The sequence below is a fragment of the Sarcophilus harrisii genome, chromosome 2, assembly GCF_902635505.1.
Source record: "Sarcophilus harrisii chromosome 2, mSarHar1.11, whole genome shotgun sequence".
In the NCBI taxonomy this organism is placed as follows: Eukaryota; Metazoa; Chordata; class Mammalia; order Dasyuromorphia; family Dasyuridae; genus Sarcophilus; species Sarcophilus harrisii.
Genome location: NC_045427.1, coordinates 413,692,278 through 413,710,995, shown reverse-complemented (window position 1 = coordinate 413,710,995; position 18,718 = coordinate 413,692,278). Strand labels below are relative to the sequence as shown.

At 34.2% G+C, this 18,718-nt stretch overlaps 1 protein-coding gene across 6 annotated transcripts in view; it reads left to right on the top strand.

Moving 5' to 3' along the window:
- The window catches only part of FBXO38 (F-box protein 38), a 116,909-nt gene that overhangs the window by 71,287 nt on the left and 26,904 nt on the right, over nt 1-18,718 (top strand). For 5 of the 6 annotated variants that reach the window (XM_031953702.1, XM_031953703.1, XM_031953704.1 and 2 more), the window contains 4 exons: nt 617-827; nt 12,997-13,104; nt 14,683-14,862; nt 16,139-16,852. In XM_031953702.1, coding sequence (XP_031809562.1) covers nt 617-827; nt 12,997-13,104; nt 14,683-14,862; nt 16,139-16,852 — 1,213 coding nt within the window. The remainder of the gene's footprint in view (nt 1-616; nt 828-12,996; nt 13,105-14,682; nt 14,863-16,138; nt 16,853-18,718) is intronic. The other variant, XM_031953706.1, reaches the window with a different exon arrangement.

Genomic DNA, 18,718 nt, shown 5'->3' with positions numbered 1-18,718 from the left:
TTGCTGTAAGAAGTCAGTGTGGAATTGGGTGCTAATATTAGCACCCTGGAATAAGAAGTAGGGCCTTTGTTGTTGTGGGAATTTCTTTGTCATTGCCACAATAATCATAACAATAATGATAGTCTATTTGTTTCACGCTTTTAGTGTTCACAGAATACTTCTTCCATGACGTAGTTTATACAAATATTCTTTCCATGTTACATATGAAAAAAACAAGGTTCAGAAACTGCCTTGCTCTTAATCATACAGCTAAGTCATTTTTGAATCCAGGCCTTGAATACAGATTTCCTGATCAAAATGCATTTTTTTTTCCCATGGTACTACATTGCCATATCCTTTGTCCTTAAAAATCAGAGGCAATCCAGTCATATAAAATATATAAAAGAATACTAAGCTGAATCATATACAATTTCAGTATAAAGAAATCTGCAGCTCAAAAATTACCTTCTTTCATATTTAAACCATTAAGTTCTTTTGTTGGGGATATGTAACATTAGAGTAGTTAGTTTAGTATCAGGAAAAAGTTAGGAGATAAAAATAATTTGAATTTTCACTTTACTAGGTATTTGGAGTAATCATCCCCTTGTCATTGATATCTGGCTATCTGTTTTCTTAGGGTTGTGCACGTGTTGGTCTGAGTGCAGGTACAGGGATTGGTGTTTCATCAGCCCTTGTGAGCAACCAGAATTCCAACAATGAAAATGACAATCATCAAAACAACAACCCCAATGTACCCAACAATAATCCCCAACAGGCCAATGATCAGAATGAGGAGAATGAGATGCGCCAGGATGGACAGGCTGAAGAACAGCAGATTGCAGCTGAGGGTAACCCTGACCTTTTGTGAGCTCCAAACAGAAATGGTTTTTATTTTGCAATCTATCTTTCTCCTCAGGTCCCACCTTTTTTCCTTTTTCATTCCTGGAATCATCACCTTTCACTTGGCCAGTAGAACAGATGGGGGAATAAACATTCCTTGTTTTGTTTGCCTTTGCAATACCACAGACTTGACAGGAGTTCATTTAAAAAGGGCCGTTCATCTGAAAAGGGCCATCCTGTTCTGATTAACTGCAGGCTCTCTAGTACCATACATTAGAACACTGTAGCTAGAGAAAAACCTTAATGTGATTTGTGAGAGTTTGACTTTGGGAAGTCACTTCTTGGTCCAGTTTCCCTATCTGTAAAATGAAAAGATTAGATTTGACAAACTCTGAAGTGCTTTCCAGCTCTATATCTTTGATTTAGAAACAAATATCTTGACAACAAGAGGAAGTAATACTGCTGTATTTAACCGTGGTCATACTACATCTGGAATAATGTGATCAGTTTGTAATGCACCACATGCTACTGACAGTGTAGAGTGCATCTAAGAAAAGAGTAGACAGAAAATGAGATTCTATGAGAATTAGTGAAAGAAACTAGGGGTGTTCAGTTTGGACTAAGGAGATAAGGGAAGAAACGGGAACATGCTTTTGTAACTTTTGAATGTATGAAGAGTTGTCATATGAAAGAGGAGTGGGATTTGTTCCACTTGGTCCCTTTAATCCAAGAGACCAGAACTAAGACATTGCAGGGAGATTATAGAGAGATATATTTTATCTTAATATAATGGAAAACTTTATGACAGTTGTTCTTAAATGGAATGGATGAACTTAGAAATTAGAATTCCTTCTCTCTTTTGGTCTTCTAGAAAAGGCTGGGTAATCTTACATTTGGGGAGATTGTAGAGAGAATTAATTCTACATTTGGGTGGGAGGCTGGATGTTCTCTTTCAGACCTTAGATTGAGCGACTCCAGCTATTCTCACAGTAGTTAATAAACATGTAGATGCAGGGATATAAGAAGGGGATTGAAGTATAGGAAGTCACAAATGAAATTGACCATTATTGAGAAGGGAAGAAGTTGAAAGTTCTTACAGGGATAGGGGTTGAAATGTGTAGGCAAAGGTGATTAATATAGAAGGTTGGCAAGAATTTGGTCTAGTCTAGTTTAGCTCTACTTTATAAAAATTAGGCATGATGCTATCTTTTACTTCCTCCTCACAGTGGGGAAGAATAGCATTGTTTTCTATGGGCACTGAACATCAGGTAAATCTTGTCATACATATGGAGATTGCAAAGATGGGTCTTCATTGATGACTTAGGAATTGGACACATGAAAACTTGAGTGCACCTGCTCTTTTGTCTTTCTGTCTTCCCACAAATTATGTGCAGTAAATTTATTCTCTTAACCTTCCCCCCCAGTTTGACCATTTGAGCTATGAAGAGAGACTTATTTCTCCTGGATATTTTGTGTTGTGTACCTATAGGAACTTACTTCACCTCAGAGTCTTTAGTGGGGATAGATCATACTGTTATGTAGACTGACTTCATAATATTATTCTTTTATTGTCTTGTGTCTAATACAGTCTTAATTCTTGATTGAGCTAAAAGATAAATTTACTTAGTCTTGTAATTAAATATTTGCACAGACTATTTGTATGTAATCATTTAAATAAGGCAGTAAAATATAGACTAATTTGCCTGTTTTTAGAATAGACTAGCATGTCTATTTATACAGTAAACTATAAAAGAAATTTGAGTTTTTAATTTCATTAGTTGTCAAGGACTTAGATGTCTATGTTCTGTTCTATAAAGCATGCCTCTTTTTTGTTTCAGATACATATTTTAATAGTAATTTTATGCATTTAAATTTAAAAATAATTTAAAAATAATTTTTTTCAATTAACAATCATTTGCTGTCTTCCACTCTCTGATTCCCCAGAAACACAAGCACACACCTGCAACAAATATACATTATTAAGCAAAACACATTCCCACATTGGTCATTTGCAAAAAAATATGTATTTCATTCAACAAACAGTCCATTACCAGTCAGTGGATCTTGTTCTAAACCATTGGTCATCTGGAATTAAAACCTAGCAAAACACTCTCAAATATTTCATTTTATTTGATTTCTACGCCCCTTGTTGAAGTAGTTCTTAAGGGATGCGTATATCATTTTTACTCTTTACTCCCATTTCAAACATAGCTTTCAAAAATATATTTACCTCTTCTTTTTTTCTTTCTTATAATGGTATTTTAAACTTTCAATCTGATTTTGGTCTTTTCATCAGTAATGCTTGAAAGTCTTCTGTTTCACTAAAAAACTAGTTTTTTGAACTTAGTTGTAAGCCTATATCGTTGGTATTTCAGAATATGGTATGCCATGCTCTTTGCTTTTTTTATGGTGGTAACTTCTGAATCTTAAGTGATTCTGCTCTGCTTCCTCTCTTTTAAAATGGATTCTTGCTGTCAGCTTGCAGAAATTTTTTCTTTAACATGTAAGCACTTGATTTTAACTGTGACATTACTAGGAGTTTTCATTTTGGGAACTCTGAGAAGATGACATTGAATTCTTTATATTTTCATTTTGCCTCCTTGTTCTGAGAAATCAAGGCAATTATCTTTCATGATTTCTTGGTCTTTTTTTGGTCGTGGCTTTAAATAGTGTCATGATTCCTACATTATCACCCCATTATCTGTTTTCCAGGTGCTTAATTTTTAATATGGCATCTAATATTTTCTTGTTTTTTAAAACCTCATTTTAATATTTCTTTTTTCAAGGAGTCACTGACCTTCATTTAATCAATTCTAACTTTCAAGGAGTCTATTAACTTAGATAAGTTTTTGCAAATCTTGTTCCAAACTATTAATTCTCTTTCCAAGTTTCTTCTCCTTAATTTGCATTTCTCTTCTAATTCTTTCCTCTATTACTCATTTAATTTACAATGTTATTTAAAAACATTTTTTAAACCCTTGTATCATTTCTTTCAAAGAATTCTAATTGATCTTGTAGGCAAATTCTGCTTTTGCTTATAGGCATTTTACAATTATTCCCATTTTTTCTGAGTTGTTGCCTTGAATATGTCTAATCTCATAGTGCTCTTTATTGAGTGTTTTTTTTTGGGGGGGGGGTGGGGGTTGTTTGATTTTTTTAATCTTTACCTTTTAGCAGTGTGCTCTGAGTAATTTAACATTTTCTGGTCCAGCTGGGAGGGGGTGAGGTTGGGGTTGTGTTGTCTCTTTCTTTGGTAGATCAATATGCTTCTGCCTTGGAAAAGGGATTTCATCCACACACTGTTCTGGATAACCTGATGCAAGGGATTCAGAGCATTGAATCAAGGCTTGTAGATCTTCCAGGTGACCTTGCTGTTTGCATCAGCCTTAAAGCTTGAATCCTTCATAAACTCTGGATATTTCTGTACTTCTGCCTTCTGAGTGCTGAGTCTTACTACTTCATCTTCAAACTGAGAGGGTTAAATTCAGTCTCTTAAAATTTCTTCCATTTCAAACCTTCTATAAATCCAAAAGGAAGATGAAACAGATGAGCCAAGAAATACTCATCATATATGTTCTCAAACTCTACTGTGAAGTCTTTTTTTGGCCACTAGAATTCTTTAATAAATTCTGTCTCTTCTGAATGCCTGCTGCACTCATTTTGTTAATATATTCTTTTTTTCCCATATATAAATGTCTCATATTCTCAAAGATAATAATTGTTTCTTCTACCTATTTGCATCTTTTATACAGATAGTTATTTGTAGGGAGTCAGATATTTGATTAATTATATGTAGGTATTTTAAGGTATATATGATTAGACTCTTCTTCCTGCTTCCTCCTCTGAAACAGATCTCATTTGGCTTCTTATATTATTCATTTCTTAATCTATTATCTTTTTTCTGTAAGTCTTCCATAGAGGATCCATCCAAAGCACTGTGAACTTTGTTCTGATCATCTTGAAATCTCATTAGATCAACACCTTGCCTGCAGCTGAGTGTGTGTGTGTGTGTGTGTGTGTGTGTGTGTGATGTGTGATATATGATATATAGCACATGGAAGAGTACATGAAATGGAAGGTGGAAATAAGGGGAACACGAAGAAAATGTTGGTTTGCTAGGATTAGTTCAAGGACTAGCAATGAGAGAAAAGTGATAGTTGTGGTTTCCAAGAAGAAATTGTAGGGGAGTAGGTGAATATGAGGAAGAAAAAGATTGAAAAGAAGTAGGAAAGGAAGGAGGCCTTACTTTGATGGTGGCACAGTGTTCTACTGATGAATGCTCCTATGAATTAGTTTATTATTAAGGAAGATGGCGACTTAAAAAGTCTATTTGTCCTCCATTGGCAGAGAGGAAGGGATTTGGAACTCTTGGGGAGTTGGGAACATCTGGGGAATGAGTGAACATGAACTCAGGGAGGAGATTTTGAGACAAATTTTTAAAAAAGAAACCATAAGTATAGACATAGGTCAGTAGGTTTCATGACCAGGGATGTGGTGGGAGAGAGACCCAAGCATGGGATAATTTCTACATTAATATCTATAAAAGCATTTTGTAGGGAGTGAGGCAAAAGGAAATAGAAGAATCTATGAGGCAAGCTCTCAAAAGCAAATGGCATCAAGTACCTAGAGGGGAGAGTCTAGAATGGATATCTTGGAAGATTGGATTGCATGAATATTGAGAAAAGAAAGAGACCAGATAATTATAGGGGTCACAAATCAGAGGATAAAGGTCTAGTGCAAAGTTTTTTAAAGTTGTGAGTTATGACCCCATTTGGGGTCATGAACCTGATTGTAGGAGGGTCACACAATTATGGTTTATGATCTGTAAATGTTTGATTTATATACCTGGGGTATTGTAAAGCTTTCTTAGGCAAAAGGGGATCATAATAAAAAAGTTTAAGAAGCCCTGGGCTAGAGTATTCAGAAAGAGATAATAGATATTGAAAAGATGAGAGAAATCTTTCTTTTTGAAAAGGGGTGTGAAATAAGAAGTTTTAAAAATGAGTGAATAGGACTAATTGATGGGAAGGAGAAGCAGGAAACCACTTGATGGATAGAGATAAAAAGAGCAGAAGGGTAAGAATTGTATAACCAGATAAAAAAAGCAGGTGAGAAAAAGGAACTAGTATGTAAAACTTCACAGTAAAAACTTTCAACAGAAAAGTTACTATAGGTATGAAAGAATTGACATGAGAAGAGTAGTTAGTAGAAACCGGAAATTTCAATATGTTTCTCTCTATTTTGGATGTTAAGAGAAAGATAAAAACAGGAAAAATAAAGAATTAAAATTTCCCAAGAAGCTAGAATTCAAAAATTTAAAGTGCCCTTCAAATGGCACAACATAAGAATATATATAATTCTTAGAATCACATAAAACTTTTATAAAAATTGACTATATATTAAAGTACAGAGTTATTTCAAATAAGTGTTAAAAGGCAGAAATAGTTACTATATCCTTTACAGACCATGATGCAATAAGTATAGAAATTGATTCTGTGGCTACACACAAAAAATTTACAGATCCAAATGGAGACTTCAGTGAAGGCTTAAATAATGAGGTTAAACTAAGTATAACTATGTTTAAAAAATAATAATGATGGAACAGACATATTTCTGGGATATAAATGAAGCAGGCTTTAAGCGGAAAATCTTATATATACATTTATAAAAGTGAAAAAATTAGATTAATGAATTAAATATGAATTTTTAAAAATTAGTCAACAAAGAACTAAGCATAAAAAAGGATATGTTAAAAATTAGAGAAAAAAATAAATTGAAAATAACCTTAGAAATAATAAACTGAAAGCTGGTTCTTTGAAAATGATAATAAAAGATACACTTTTTGCTAATTTGGTTAAAAAGAAGAAAGAGTATCAAATTGATAAAATGAGCAAAAAGTAGAAGAAATGAAAAGTAATCAAAAATATTGTGTATATCTTTATGCTAACAAAACTGAAAATATGAAAGAAGAATCCATAAAAAATATAAAATACTCAGACCATCAGAAGATAAGGTAGAGATCTTAAATAACTCAGGCTGGGGTGGGAAGAAAATAGATTTATATGTAAAGAGCTACCAAATGGGAGGGGAGTAGGGGAATCTTGAGCCTGATGGATTCCCCAGAAAATTTTTCAAATTTTGTCAAATTTTTAGAGAACAATTAGTATTCATACTTCACAATTTACTCCCAAAAATTGAGGAGGAAAAAATCACCCTGCCAGTATCCTAATGAGACAAATATAGACTTAATGCCTAAACTAGAGAAAGAAAACAATGAACATTGAGTCAAAATTTTTTAATTAAAACCTCAAATTTTATTTGAGCAATTAGGAAATCATTTATTATGACCAATTGATATTTATGCCAGGGTTGCAAGCAAAAATGGTTCAATATTGGGAAAATAATCAAAGCAATCAGATTAAAAATCAAAACATTGAAAACCACGTGGTTATTCAATTGATGCAGTACAAATTTTTTTTAATGCTAAATACTCAATAAAGTATGTAAATAAGCATCTGTCTAAAGCCAAAAGTAAGTATCACATTTAACCTTTTTCCAGTAAAAATGAGAGTGAAACAAGGATTTCCACTTTCCCAACTATTATTTGATAAGAGTTTTTGAAAAGGTAAGCACAGCAATAAGACAAGAGAAAGTAAAAAGGAGATAAAACATCCTTGTTTGTTGGTGATCTGATGGTTTATTTGGAAAAATCTAGAGAATGAGTAAAAATAATTCATGAGACTGTAGCTTTAACAAAATTACAGACTATAAAATAAGCCCTCAAAACCTAACATTTTATATAATAATAATAATATGCAAGAAATAATAGAAGGGAAAGCACATTCCAAATAACTGCAAAATACATAAAATATCTGGGAATCAATCTCTCAAAACCACACAAAAGACTTGTATAGGATTTTTGGTTATAAAACACTTTTTTTTTTTTTTTTAAATAACTTTTTATTGACAGAACCCATGCCAGGGTAATTTTTTACAGCATTATCCCTTGCACTCACTTCTGTTCCAATTTTTCCCTTCCCTCCCTCCACCCCCTCCCCCAGATGGCAAGCAGTCCCATACATTTAAATAGGTTACAGTATATCCTAGATACAATATATGTGTGCAGAGCCGAACAGTTCTCTTGTTGCACAGGGAGAATTGGATTCAGAAGGTATAAATAACCCGGGAAGAAAAACAAAAATTCAAGCAGTTTACGTTCATTTCCCAGTGTTCTTTCTTTGGGTGTAGCTGCTTCTGTCCATTCTTGATCAATTGAAACTGAGTTAGATCTCTTTGTCGAAGAAATTCACTTCCATTAGAATAATTGTCATACAGTATCGTTGAAGTATATAATAATCTCCTGGTTGCTCATTTCACTTATCATCAGTGCATTTAAGTCTCGCCAATCCTCTGTATTCATCCTGCTTGTCATTTTTTACAGAACAATAATATTCAATAACATTCATATACCACAATTTACTCAACCATTCTCCAATTGATGGGCATCCATTCATTTTCCAGTTTCGGGCCACTACAAAGAGGGCTGCCACAAACATTTTGGAACATACAGGTCCCTTTCCCTTCTTTAGTATCTCATTGGGGTATAAGCCCAATAGAAACACTTCTGGATCAAAGGGTATGCACAATTTGATAACTTTTTGAGCATAGTTCCAAATTGCTCTCCAGAATGATTGGATGTATTCACAATTCCACAAACAATGTATGTGTCCCTGTTTTCCCACATCCCCTCCAACATTCCGCATTATCTTTCCCTGTCATTCTAGCCAATCTGACAGATGTGTAGTGGTATCTCAGAGTTGTCTTAATTTGCATTTCTCTGATTAATAATGATTTGGAGCATATTTTCATAAGGCTAGAAATAGTTTCAATTTCTTTGAGAATTGTCTGTTCATATCTTTGACCTTTTATCAATTGGAGAATGGTTTGATTTCTTTTAGAGTCAATTCTCTGTTTTGGAAATAAGGACTTTATCAGAACCTTTGACTGTAAAAATGTTTTCCCAGTTATAAAACACTTCTTAAAGAGATAAAGAAAAATCTATATAGTTAAGAGTAATATTCTGTGCTTATGGTTAGATACTGGGGCAATATAATAAAAATAGCATTATGAACAGAATTAATTTAAATTTTTAATGCTTAACAGATTACTAAGGAGATATTTTAGAAATATAACTTGATAAAATTAAAAGACCTACAATGTCAAGGGAAATGATGAAAAGAAGTGGGAACAAAAAGGGAATATCATCACCAGACCTCAAAGTATTATAGAGAGAGAATAGGTCAATGGAAAATTAGACAAAATACATTAAAAAACAAGAGAACTCAACATCCTAGTGTTTGATAAAATGGAAAACAGTAATTATCTTAGGATTTGATAAAATTCTTGATTAAAAAAAAATTTGGGAAAATTGGAATTCATAGTCTGTCAGAAATTAGGTTTTAAACTATACCTTATACCATATTCCTCCATTGTGACCTTAAATAGCATACTATAGAAAAATTAGAAGAGAAATATAATATCAAATAACTCTGATTACATGGAACTGAAAAAGCTTCTAAATAAATAATATTAAAACATTAGGAGAAGGCAAGTGGGTTATATGCGTGGGCAGGAGTGCAAATATGGGATGGGGGAGAGGATAGATGAGGGAGGGAGTCTTTGTATCACATTTCTTAATTAGGGTTAAGTGACTTGCCCAGAGTCACACACCCAGAAAGTGTTAAGTGTCTGAGCCAAGTGTCTTTGCCAAGAATACCTCCAATACAATAACAACTTCTTTTAAAAATGAGAGATGTTATATCACAGTATTCTAAAAGGCAAAAGAAATAGGCTCAAAAACAATTTACTCTGCAAAGATGAATATCCTGAAGGAGAAGGGAATGGATGCCTAATGAAATAGATAATTTTCAAGCTTTCTGATGAAAACACCTGAATTGAGAAAGAATTTTGAACTATAAAGAGGCCAGAAAAACTTACAAAAGTAAATTTATTTTAGCAAATAGAATGAAATATATACTTATTTAAATTAAATAATTAAATATTATGGTAAGGGAGAAGAGGTGTATCTTTTTAGAACTTTAATATCTTTGTAGGATATTGAGTGAAATAAAAAAAAAAAAGAACGATTTGTGGGTGGTTAGATTGTGTCTCTTCTGAGAATGGAAAAAGAAAGGGAAGGTAAAAGGATCCACTAGTATATATAGGAGGGGAACTTGCACTTTCTCATTAATGGGATACATAAAAGTATGCAAAAAGAGGTAAGAGTTATCTTCAGATGATGAACCTCACTTAACCTGAGACAAAGGAAGGGCGAATATATACATGCTCAGGTGGTTTAGAAATATGTTAAATTCAAGGAAAAAGGAAGGGTTTGGGAAGCAAGGACATTAAGGAATGATGGTAAATACCATGAAGAGAATAGTTGCAAGTAAAACAAGCTTTCCTGAAGGGAAGATTAACGTGAAAGGGATGAGGGAAAGAGAAGATAAACAAAAATCTAGAATCTAATGAAGTTAGTTTAGATTATCTCCTAGAAGAACAAATAAGGTTTGCAAATTGTGGTATGTTAATGAACAGGATGTTATTATACTATAAGAAAGTTGGAGATGATATCATAGAATCCTATATGATCTTATGCAGAATAAAGTGAGCGGAACCAGTACAACTGATACAAAAACAGCAAAGAAAAACAAATTTGAAAGACTCAAACTTCTCAATGCAGTGAGCAACAGTTTACTGAAGACCTTAGAAAAAGTTTGTTATTCACCTTCTCACAGAGATATAATGGACACAGGGTGCAGAGAAAAGGCTCCTGTGAGGATTGTTTTTGCTTGCCTATGCATATTTATTTGAAGGGGCTTTTTTTTTTTTCTTATGTTTTAATGAACTACAGCAGTTTTAATGCTTCCCTCATTTTTCCTCCTCCAAAATAAAAAGCACCACTGTAGTATTTTTAGAAGAAAAAAGAAGAATAGAAGTTCACACAAAAACATACATAAGCAGGACAGTTTTTAAAATAACATCTAAAAAAAAAATTTTTTTTTTTTTAATTAAGCAGTATGAGGTAAGACATTTATGCTTGCTGTAGAATCCTTTTGTGTTCTGCATTTTTGAAAATGTTCTTTTTGGTATTTAAATTCAGAATTTTTTAAAAGTTAATTTTTTTAAAAAATCTCAGATTAACAAGTAAGCATTTTGGCTTCCCATTTACCACAACTTAATTTATTTAACTCTTCTTTTAGCTATATACATCCTTGATGTCATTTATGCCACTTCTCATGCATGGATTATCCTTTCTCACTTGCTACATAATTGCTTATTTAAATATACAATGCTTGTTTTAGTTTCTGTCTTATCTTTAATTTTGCTTATTCTGTGATCATGGTATTTCATGATAAAGAGCCATATAACATCAATGGATCCTATTAAAGATAGGAATGAATAAAAATTAATGGGAGTCATTGATGGGTGTAGGACTGATTTGAGAATCTATATTTGAGAATAGAGAGAGTGGCAACTAGGTGGTGCAGTAGATAGAGCACTAGCCCTGAAGTTAGGAGGACCCGAGTTAAAATTTGGTGTCAGAGACTTGACACTTCCTAGCTGTGTGACCCTGGGCAAGTCACTTAACCCCAGTAGCCTCAGCAAAGAAAAAAAAAAGAATAGAGAGAAAGTTAAATAGATAAAAGTGGAACTAAATAATACTAGGTTGAAGAATTTAAACTGAGTCTAATCTGATTAGAGACTAATCTAATTAGTCATTTTATTTATCATTACTTCAGGAAAGATTACTATTTGAAGTTTTAACCAAGACCCTAAACTTTGATTGTATGTTAACAGCATGTGAAATTCCTTACAACTTAGCTTTTCCAGAAATGTAAGGCATTCCTTGATAGGCATTAATTACTTATAATGGAGATTTAAATTCAAATAAATGATTTCAATTGATATTAGAAATGTAAGCAGGATTCACATTAATTTTTTGGTTTTGTGAACCACATCCAGAATGCCCCTAAAATAGTTCCAAGACTTTTGAAATATCCTGTATTATGCTGTTTTTGATTCCAAACTCTAGATGGCAGTAATGATAAAGTAAAGTGGCTCTATTTATTATATACTCTTCTTTTGGTTGATCCTGTACTTACACTCTCATCCCCCACTTGTTCCCCAAATACTTCCAAACACTACTAGAGCCAAGGTTATTAAGAGACATTCTGGAATAATCACTTGATTCCTAGATTTCCAATCATAAATCCTCTATTCAAGTCCAGGCTTAGTTATTAACTAGTCACATGGTCTTAGGCATGTTACTTCTCTAGTACTCTTTTTTGATCTTTAAAATGAAGTTATTGAACAATAAAATTTCTAAGTCCCTCATAACTTCCAAATCATATTCTATAATAAGGATCATTCTACCATGCTATTCATAGATGATTTGGTAAGTGATAAAAGGGGAGAAGATAGGATTTAGGGGTCAAGTTTGGAAGGGAATGTAAATTGTGAACCTGGTACCTAAAAATGTTTCTTTCTATTCCCAAACCAGTCAACTTTCTTTAAACACCTGTGACTTTGCTATCAAGTGCTCTTTCACCCTTCTTCCTTTGCTTGATCAGTTTGGATAACAGTGGAGTCTTCTTGTCCCAAACTCCCACTTACAGGAAACATTATCATATTGGCCATGTCACATGTGATACAAGCTATATTCCCTACAGAATCTGAATTAGAAGGGACCTTAGAAGTCACTCAGTCTAGCCCCTGAATAGGAATCTATCCTATTTCAAGCCCCAATATTCCCAACAAGTCATCATCTATCCTCTGCTTGAAAGCCTACATGGATAAAATATCTCATTTTATACAGAATATCTCACCATATCTTAAAGTCATTCCATTCCACTTTTAATTATTAATTAGGTTAATTATTATGAATTATTTTCCTTAATAACAAGCCAGAAATCTGTTCCTCTGCAACTTTTTCTCCTTTGTTCTTCTGAATGATAAACCAAGCTAAACTAATCCCTCTTCCTATAATGAACAGTGTGGAACTAATTGCAGAGCTTTTTAGGATTGGTGGTATGATTTGATATAGTATACTTAAATATTTGCCCCTCATGTTTTCATATTCCCTTGATCCCACTTTGACATTGTGTCTCTTTTCAGCATTGAATGAGATGGAAGAAATGCCCCAGGAAGATAGAGAGAGTAGAAATGAAGGTCCAACTCATAACCAGGCTGTTTTTCCCATGGAGGTTGATGAAGAACAAGCAGGTAATCTCAAATCTCCACTCTCTCCCTCCTCCCTCCCCCCCCCCCACCCCATTGCTAGTCTCTGACAAATAGACTCTAGTTACTATTGTCAACAACAAAATGTTGCTATGAGTGACCACTCATTCTGTTGACTTATAGCCTCTAAATGTATGATTACACTGATCTCTTCAATCTGAAACCTATTGCTACCTTCTTTTGGAGTTTTTCCCCAGTTTCTATGTCTGCTTTATAATGAATTGGCCTCCATTTCTTTTCCCTCTCCATGTTGTTTATTGTCATAATATAATGGGTTTTCAAATATATTGCTAAATTTGAGTAAATGTTTAGAATGGCCTATTGAAATGTTTTTGGTAACTGTGGTATACTGGAAAGAGCATTGGATTTGTAATTGGGAGACTTGGGTTTAAATTGCTTTGTCACCTACTAGGCATGACACTTTGGACAAGTATCTTAACCTTTTCATTTATGAAATGAGAGCATAAGCTTGCCTTACCTACCTTGTAGAACTGTTGTGAGGAAAGATATTAGTTGAAGACTATAAAACTATATAATGTGTTAATTTTTTGCCAAATTAAATACATTTTAATGTTTCATTTCTTTAAATTTATATTTATTTATTTATTTTGGATGTGTTGCTTTATGAATCATTTAGGAGAGAAAAATCAGAACAAAAGGGAGAAACCATGGGAGAAGAAATAAAAAAACAGAGAAAATAAGTGAACATAGCATGTGTTGTTTTCCATTCAATCTCCATAGTTTTTTTTTCTGGATACATATGGCATTTTCTATCTAAAGTCTATTAGGATTGCCTTGGATAAATGTCCTATTATTAATAACAATAATAATGATATTTTTTTGTTCTGGACTCCAACATGCCTATCAAATATAGGTACCTGTACAAGTTTAGCAGTCTTTCTATTATACCATGCTGCCTATTAAATCTTTTGGCTAAAAGACTGGTAAACAGAGATACCAAGCAGTTCCCTCATTTCATGACACTCAACCCATAACTAGAAAATGGCCTTTTTTAAACTATCTTCCTTGCACCATTTTAGAGTTCTTCTTTTTTTCAAATATATGATTGTTCTCTGTGGGGAGGTTTTTGGAGGCAGCCTTAGTTTCAGTTCAAAGTAATAATCATTTCAAACACAGCCAGGAGTTAAAATCCAGTCCTTTTTTGTGTCCTTCAAAGTCTTGAGCTTCATCCCCTAGCTCCCTCCGAATGTCTCCAGCCAGCACAAAGGTGGAATATGGAATGAATCTATCTCTGCCTCTAAGAGTGGGCTTCTGTGTCTGGCCCTGAGAGCTTCTTGCTTATATGCTGTACACTGAGTACACACCAATCATTATATCACTGGGAAACCATTATTGTTGTAGGATTAAATCAATTCTAAACTAGATTTAAACATTGTCTCCTCTTGTTTCAAGTTCTGGCCCATAACATTTCTTTGTAGGATCAGATTAGTCATACTGAACCATGCTAAATTAGATAATTATTGTCTCTATCAATTCTAATGACTTAACACTTGGATTCCAACACACCATAGTAAACTATTTGGCCCTGACTTTTTGTTTTAGGACCCAGTGGTCTTCAGCCTGCTGCCAAAGCACCACCAATTACTGTTCACGATTCAGACAGTGAAGATGAGGAAGAGAGTATGGGAGCCCCTGGAAGCTGCATTGCTAAAAACAGTTCTCAGAACTACAGTGACAAAGAAGACAAAATCAGAGAGCCAGTAGAATCCAGGCAACCCCCAGGTGAATGGCCAGCTGATATTTTGTAGTGTTTTCCCTATTAGGAAACTTGACCCAAATTAAACCCTAAATAATGTTTGTAGTCTTCCACTAAAATTTTAAACCTGATACTTTGTAGTTAAAGCTATTCCAGCAGACCATAAACTCCTAACAGATCCTATTAAGCTAAAACCATGATTTATAAAATTTAGGTAACTAGAACACACTTTTCCAGCCAATTAATAAAACAAATTAAAACCAGCTTGACACCCTTCCACCTTCTCACAGTAATCATTCTGTTCAATGTTTCTTAAGCCTTATTCAGCAAATAAAGCATAATTCCTGCTTTCATAGATCTTACAGTCTAATAGGAGGATCAGACATAATTGTAGATAACAAAGTTGTATGTCAGTTTGGAAGACTTACTAAGCTCATTTCTGAGTTTACCAAAGGAGTTTGGTGTTTGTTATTTTGTTTTTTGTTTTTTTTAGTTGTCCCCTTAAAGATAGACTAGGCCTTCAGTAGATGGTAGCAGTGAGAGGATATATTCTAGGAATGGGAATGAGAAAAAACTAAAATTTGACCTTTAGAGAAGAGTGAAAAGAAAGATCAACCATAAATTGTGAAGGGCCATACCAGTGCCAGAAAGAAGAATCTGTGCCTTACTCAGTAGGTGATAAGGCTCCATTGAAGATTTTTAGTGGAGAAATGTCATTAGTAGATGTCTGCATGAAAAGACAATTTTTATATGGATTGGGGAATAGAGCTACATGACTTGGGGGTAGAAAAGGCAAAAAGACCTGTTAAGCAACAACTGCAATACTAATGAAGGGAAGGGGAAGTAAATAAGCACTTATTTATTTATGATTATTATTTATATATAATTATAAATTATTATTTATTATAAATAAACTATAAGATAGCATTTATCTATAGCCCAGTATTTGCCAGGCAATTAGCTAAACATTTTATAAATATTATCTCATTTAAACCTCATAACAATGTTGCAAGATAGGTGTTTTTATTACCCCCAATTTTTCACATGAGAAAACTGAGGCAAATAGGTTAAATCTCTGAGATGATACTTGAACTAGGTTCTTCCTTTCTCCAGACCTAGAGCTCTATGCACTATGGCACCACCTAACTATCTCCTAATGAATGACTGAATTAGGATCTTGTCAGTGTCATTAGAGAGGAGGGAATCAAAAAGAAACAGAACATACATTAATGAGGAGTCCCCTTTTTGATATGAGAGGTGTTCTCAATCCTAACTGAACATTTCTTCTTTTTCTGTAATCAGTGAGTGGAAAAGGTAAGACTCCACTTCGAAAGAGATGCAGCTCCTCTCATCAAATGGGCCAGTTGAAGTCGTCCTCCATTGAGGAAAATAGCTGTGAGAAGGGCTGCCAGGTCACAAGTGAACAGATCAAAGCAGATATGAAAGCAGCCAGCGACATGCCTGAGAAGAAGAAAAACAAAGATGTTTATCCCAGTTGTGGCAGTAGCCCAGGCTCTGTGGGTAACTCCCCTTCATGCAATGCTGCTCCTCAAAGCCCTGACTTTGTAAGGACCGTAACTGGCAACTCTGGTGAGCCCAGCACCCCAGCCCCAGATCCATCACAACCGTGTGTCTGCTCTCCTTGTAAGACTGAGGGTTCAGGGGCAGTTGATAGAGAAAACTCAGTTTCCTCCAGGTGCTCCTGCAGTAGGTCTCAGGGACCGCAGAGCAGAACTAGCAGATGTTCTGATGAGGAACGGCCTTCCACCAGCAGAGCCTGTGTTGTAAATGGTCCCAATGGCATAGGATCAGAATTCTCCTTTAGGACTCTCCCACATGGTGGGTCTCGAAGCCCAGCCAATGACGAGAGGACTAATGGGAATGTCTATGGGGATGACAGGAGAGGAAGCTCCCAATCTGAGAATTTTGAAATGGAATATGATGAAGACTATCCTCGAAGACCTCTAACAAGAGCCAGGAGCAAACTTTCCCATGTACCACTGGTATCTGAGTCAGGTATGGTTCTATTCCCAGCCTCTGCTGCAGCCTTGGTAAAGGTTATCATTTCATTCATCAGTTCTATAATTTTTCTGGCATCTAGCACAAGCCGTTTTGGCAAATTAAACTTAATTTTCTCATATTTTGAAGTATAAGGGATCTGGGATTGTGTAAGGATCATGACATAGAGAGTCTGAGGAAGATCTCAGCCCTGTCACTACTTCTGGGATCTTTGACATATCACTTTTCTTCTTTGATTCTTAGTTTTTTTCTCTTTAAAATGAATGATTTGGGGAAGATTATTTCTGATCATCCCTTCTAATTCAGGATGCCTTGCAGCTCATGATAAAATAGGTTATGGTTCTCTGAAAGTATCTGCAGCTTTGTTAAATTTAAATAATTAAAAATTAAACTTTTTAAAAGAAATATCTCACTGAAGCTTATCAGATGGGCACAAGTAGCTGGGCATTAGCCTAGAAAAAAAACTGTTTCAACAGATGTTCATCAAATCTATACAGGGTATAAAGCCCTGAGACAGAGCACAGAGCTGCATCTTCTAGTGCTTTAAAAAAAAAAAAAAACTTAAGCACCTGCTTCCCTGAATGTCCATGGAGAGACAAAATTGAATTGCTGTATTGTCCCTGACTTCATGGAGCTCATAGTCTATTAAAGAGTCTATAATCAATATGTAGATAACAATAATGTTTAGTCAATAATAAATGTATCAGAGAAACTAAGGTACTGCATGAAATTCAGGGATCATGATGAGGGTTGGAGGGTGAGAAGGGATAGGAACAGAGCTAAAAAAGGGGAGGGGAGGAAAGAAGTTGGAAAAGAAGGACTTCATGGTCAGGCGTCTTTAAAGGCTTAATAAGAGTTTAGGTGAAGAGAGAAAAGGAAATATATTCAAGACATTAGTAAATGATATAAACAAAGTTATGGTAAGAGCAAAGGAATGCAGTCCTGTTAGGTAAGAGCATGGAGTTTATGGAGTAAGATAATATAGTATGAAGAAGGAGTAGGTTCAGGCTTTGAATACCGGGTTAAGGAGATGAAACATTATATAGTTCAAACTGGGGAGGCACTGAAAGATTGTAAGTAGAGTTTGGACAAGATCACATTTATTCATTAAAGAAACTATTTGTTGCAGTGATATTTCAGGATCTCTCGAAAAACAGAGAAATTATATGTGACCATTCACTCCCATTAGTACTTATGTTATCTTTCCCTATCTCCTGTAGCCCACATTCTCTTTTTGAGGACCTAAAAAAGATGAGGGCATCCACACAATAATACTTTTTCTTCATGTATATTATATGTTTGCTGATGTTATAATAACTTTTGATTTGCTAAGTTGCAGGTGTCATTGGCAGATGATAAACTTACCTGGGTTTTTAAATTTTTATTTTCTACAGTAACAATGATTCACATTTGCATAACTCCTTACAATTATAAAATGTATTTTATGTCACTTAGTTCTTATTAAAAATAAAAACCTGAGGCAAACAGGTCAAGAATTTTTATCTCTGCTTTGCAAGGGGAAGAAACATGGGCTTTAGAGTAGTTTAAATATATTAAAGCTAGAAGTGTAATTCATTTCTGAAGTTGAGTTTTTTGTACTGTACTTTTTTTTTTTTTTTTTGGATGGTAACAATACAGTCTAATGTCAGCCATAAGGGAGATTTAATAACTTATAACTTATAGATAATTCAGGGCTTTGTTTATATTTCTGTTGAGCCATGACCTTGAGATTCACTAACGCCTTTCATTAAATGAAAACACATTGAATTTGAATTGAAGTATGCTGAAATGTTAGTTTGAAGTACCTTCTCAATTTTTATTTATGGTTCTAACCAAGTCATCCCATATATTGTGATTCATTAT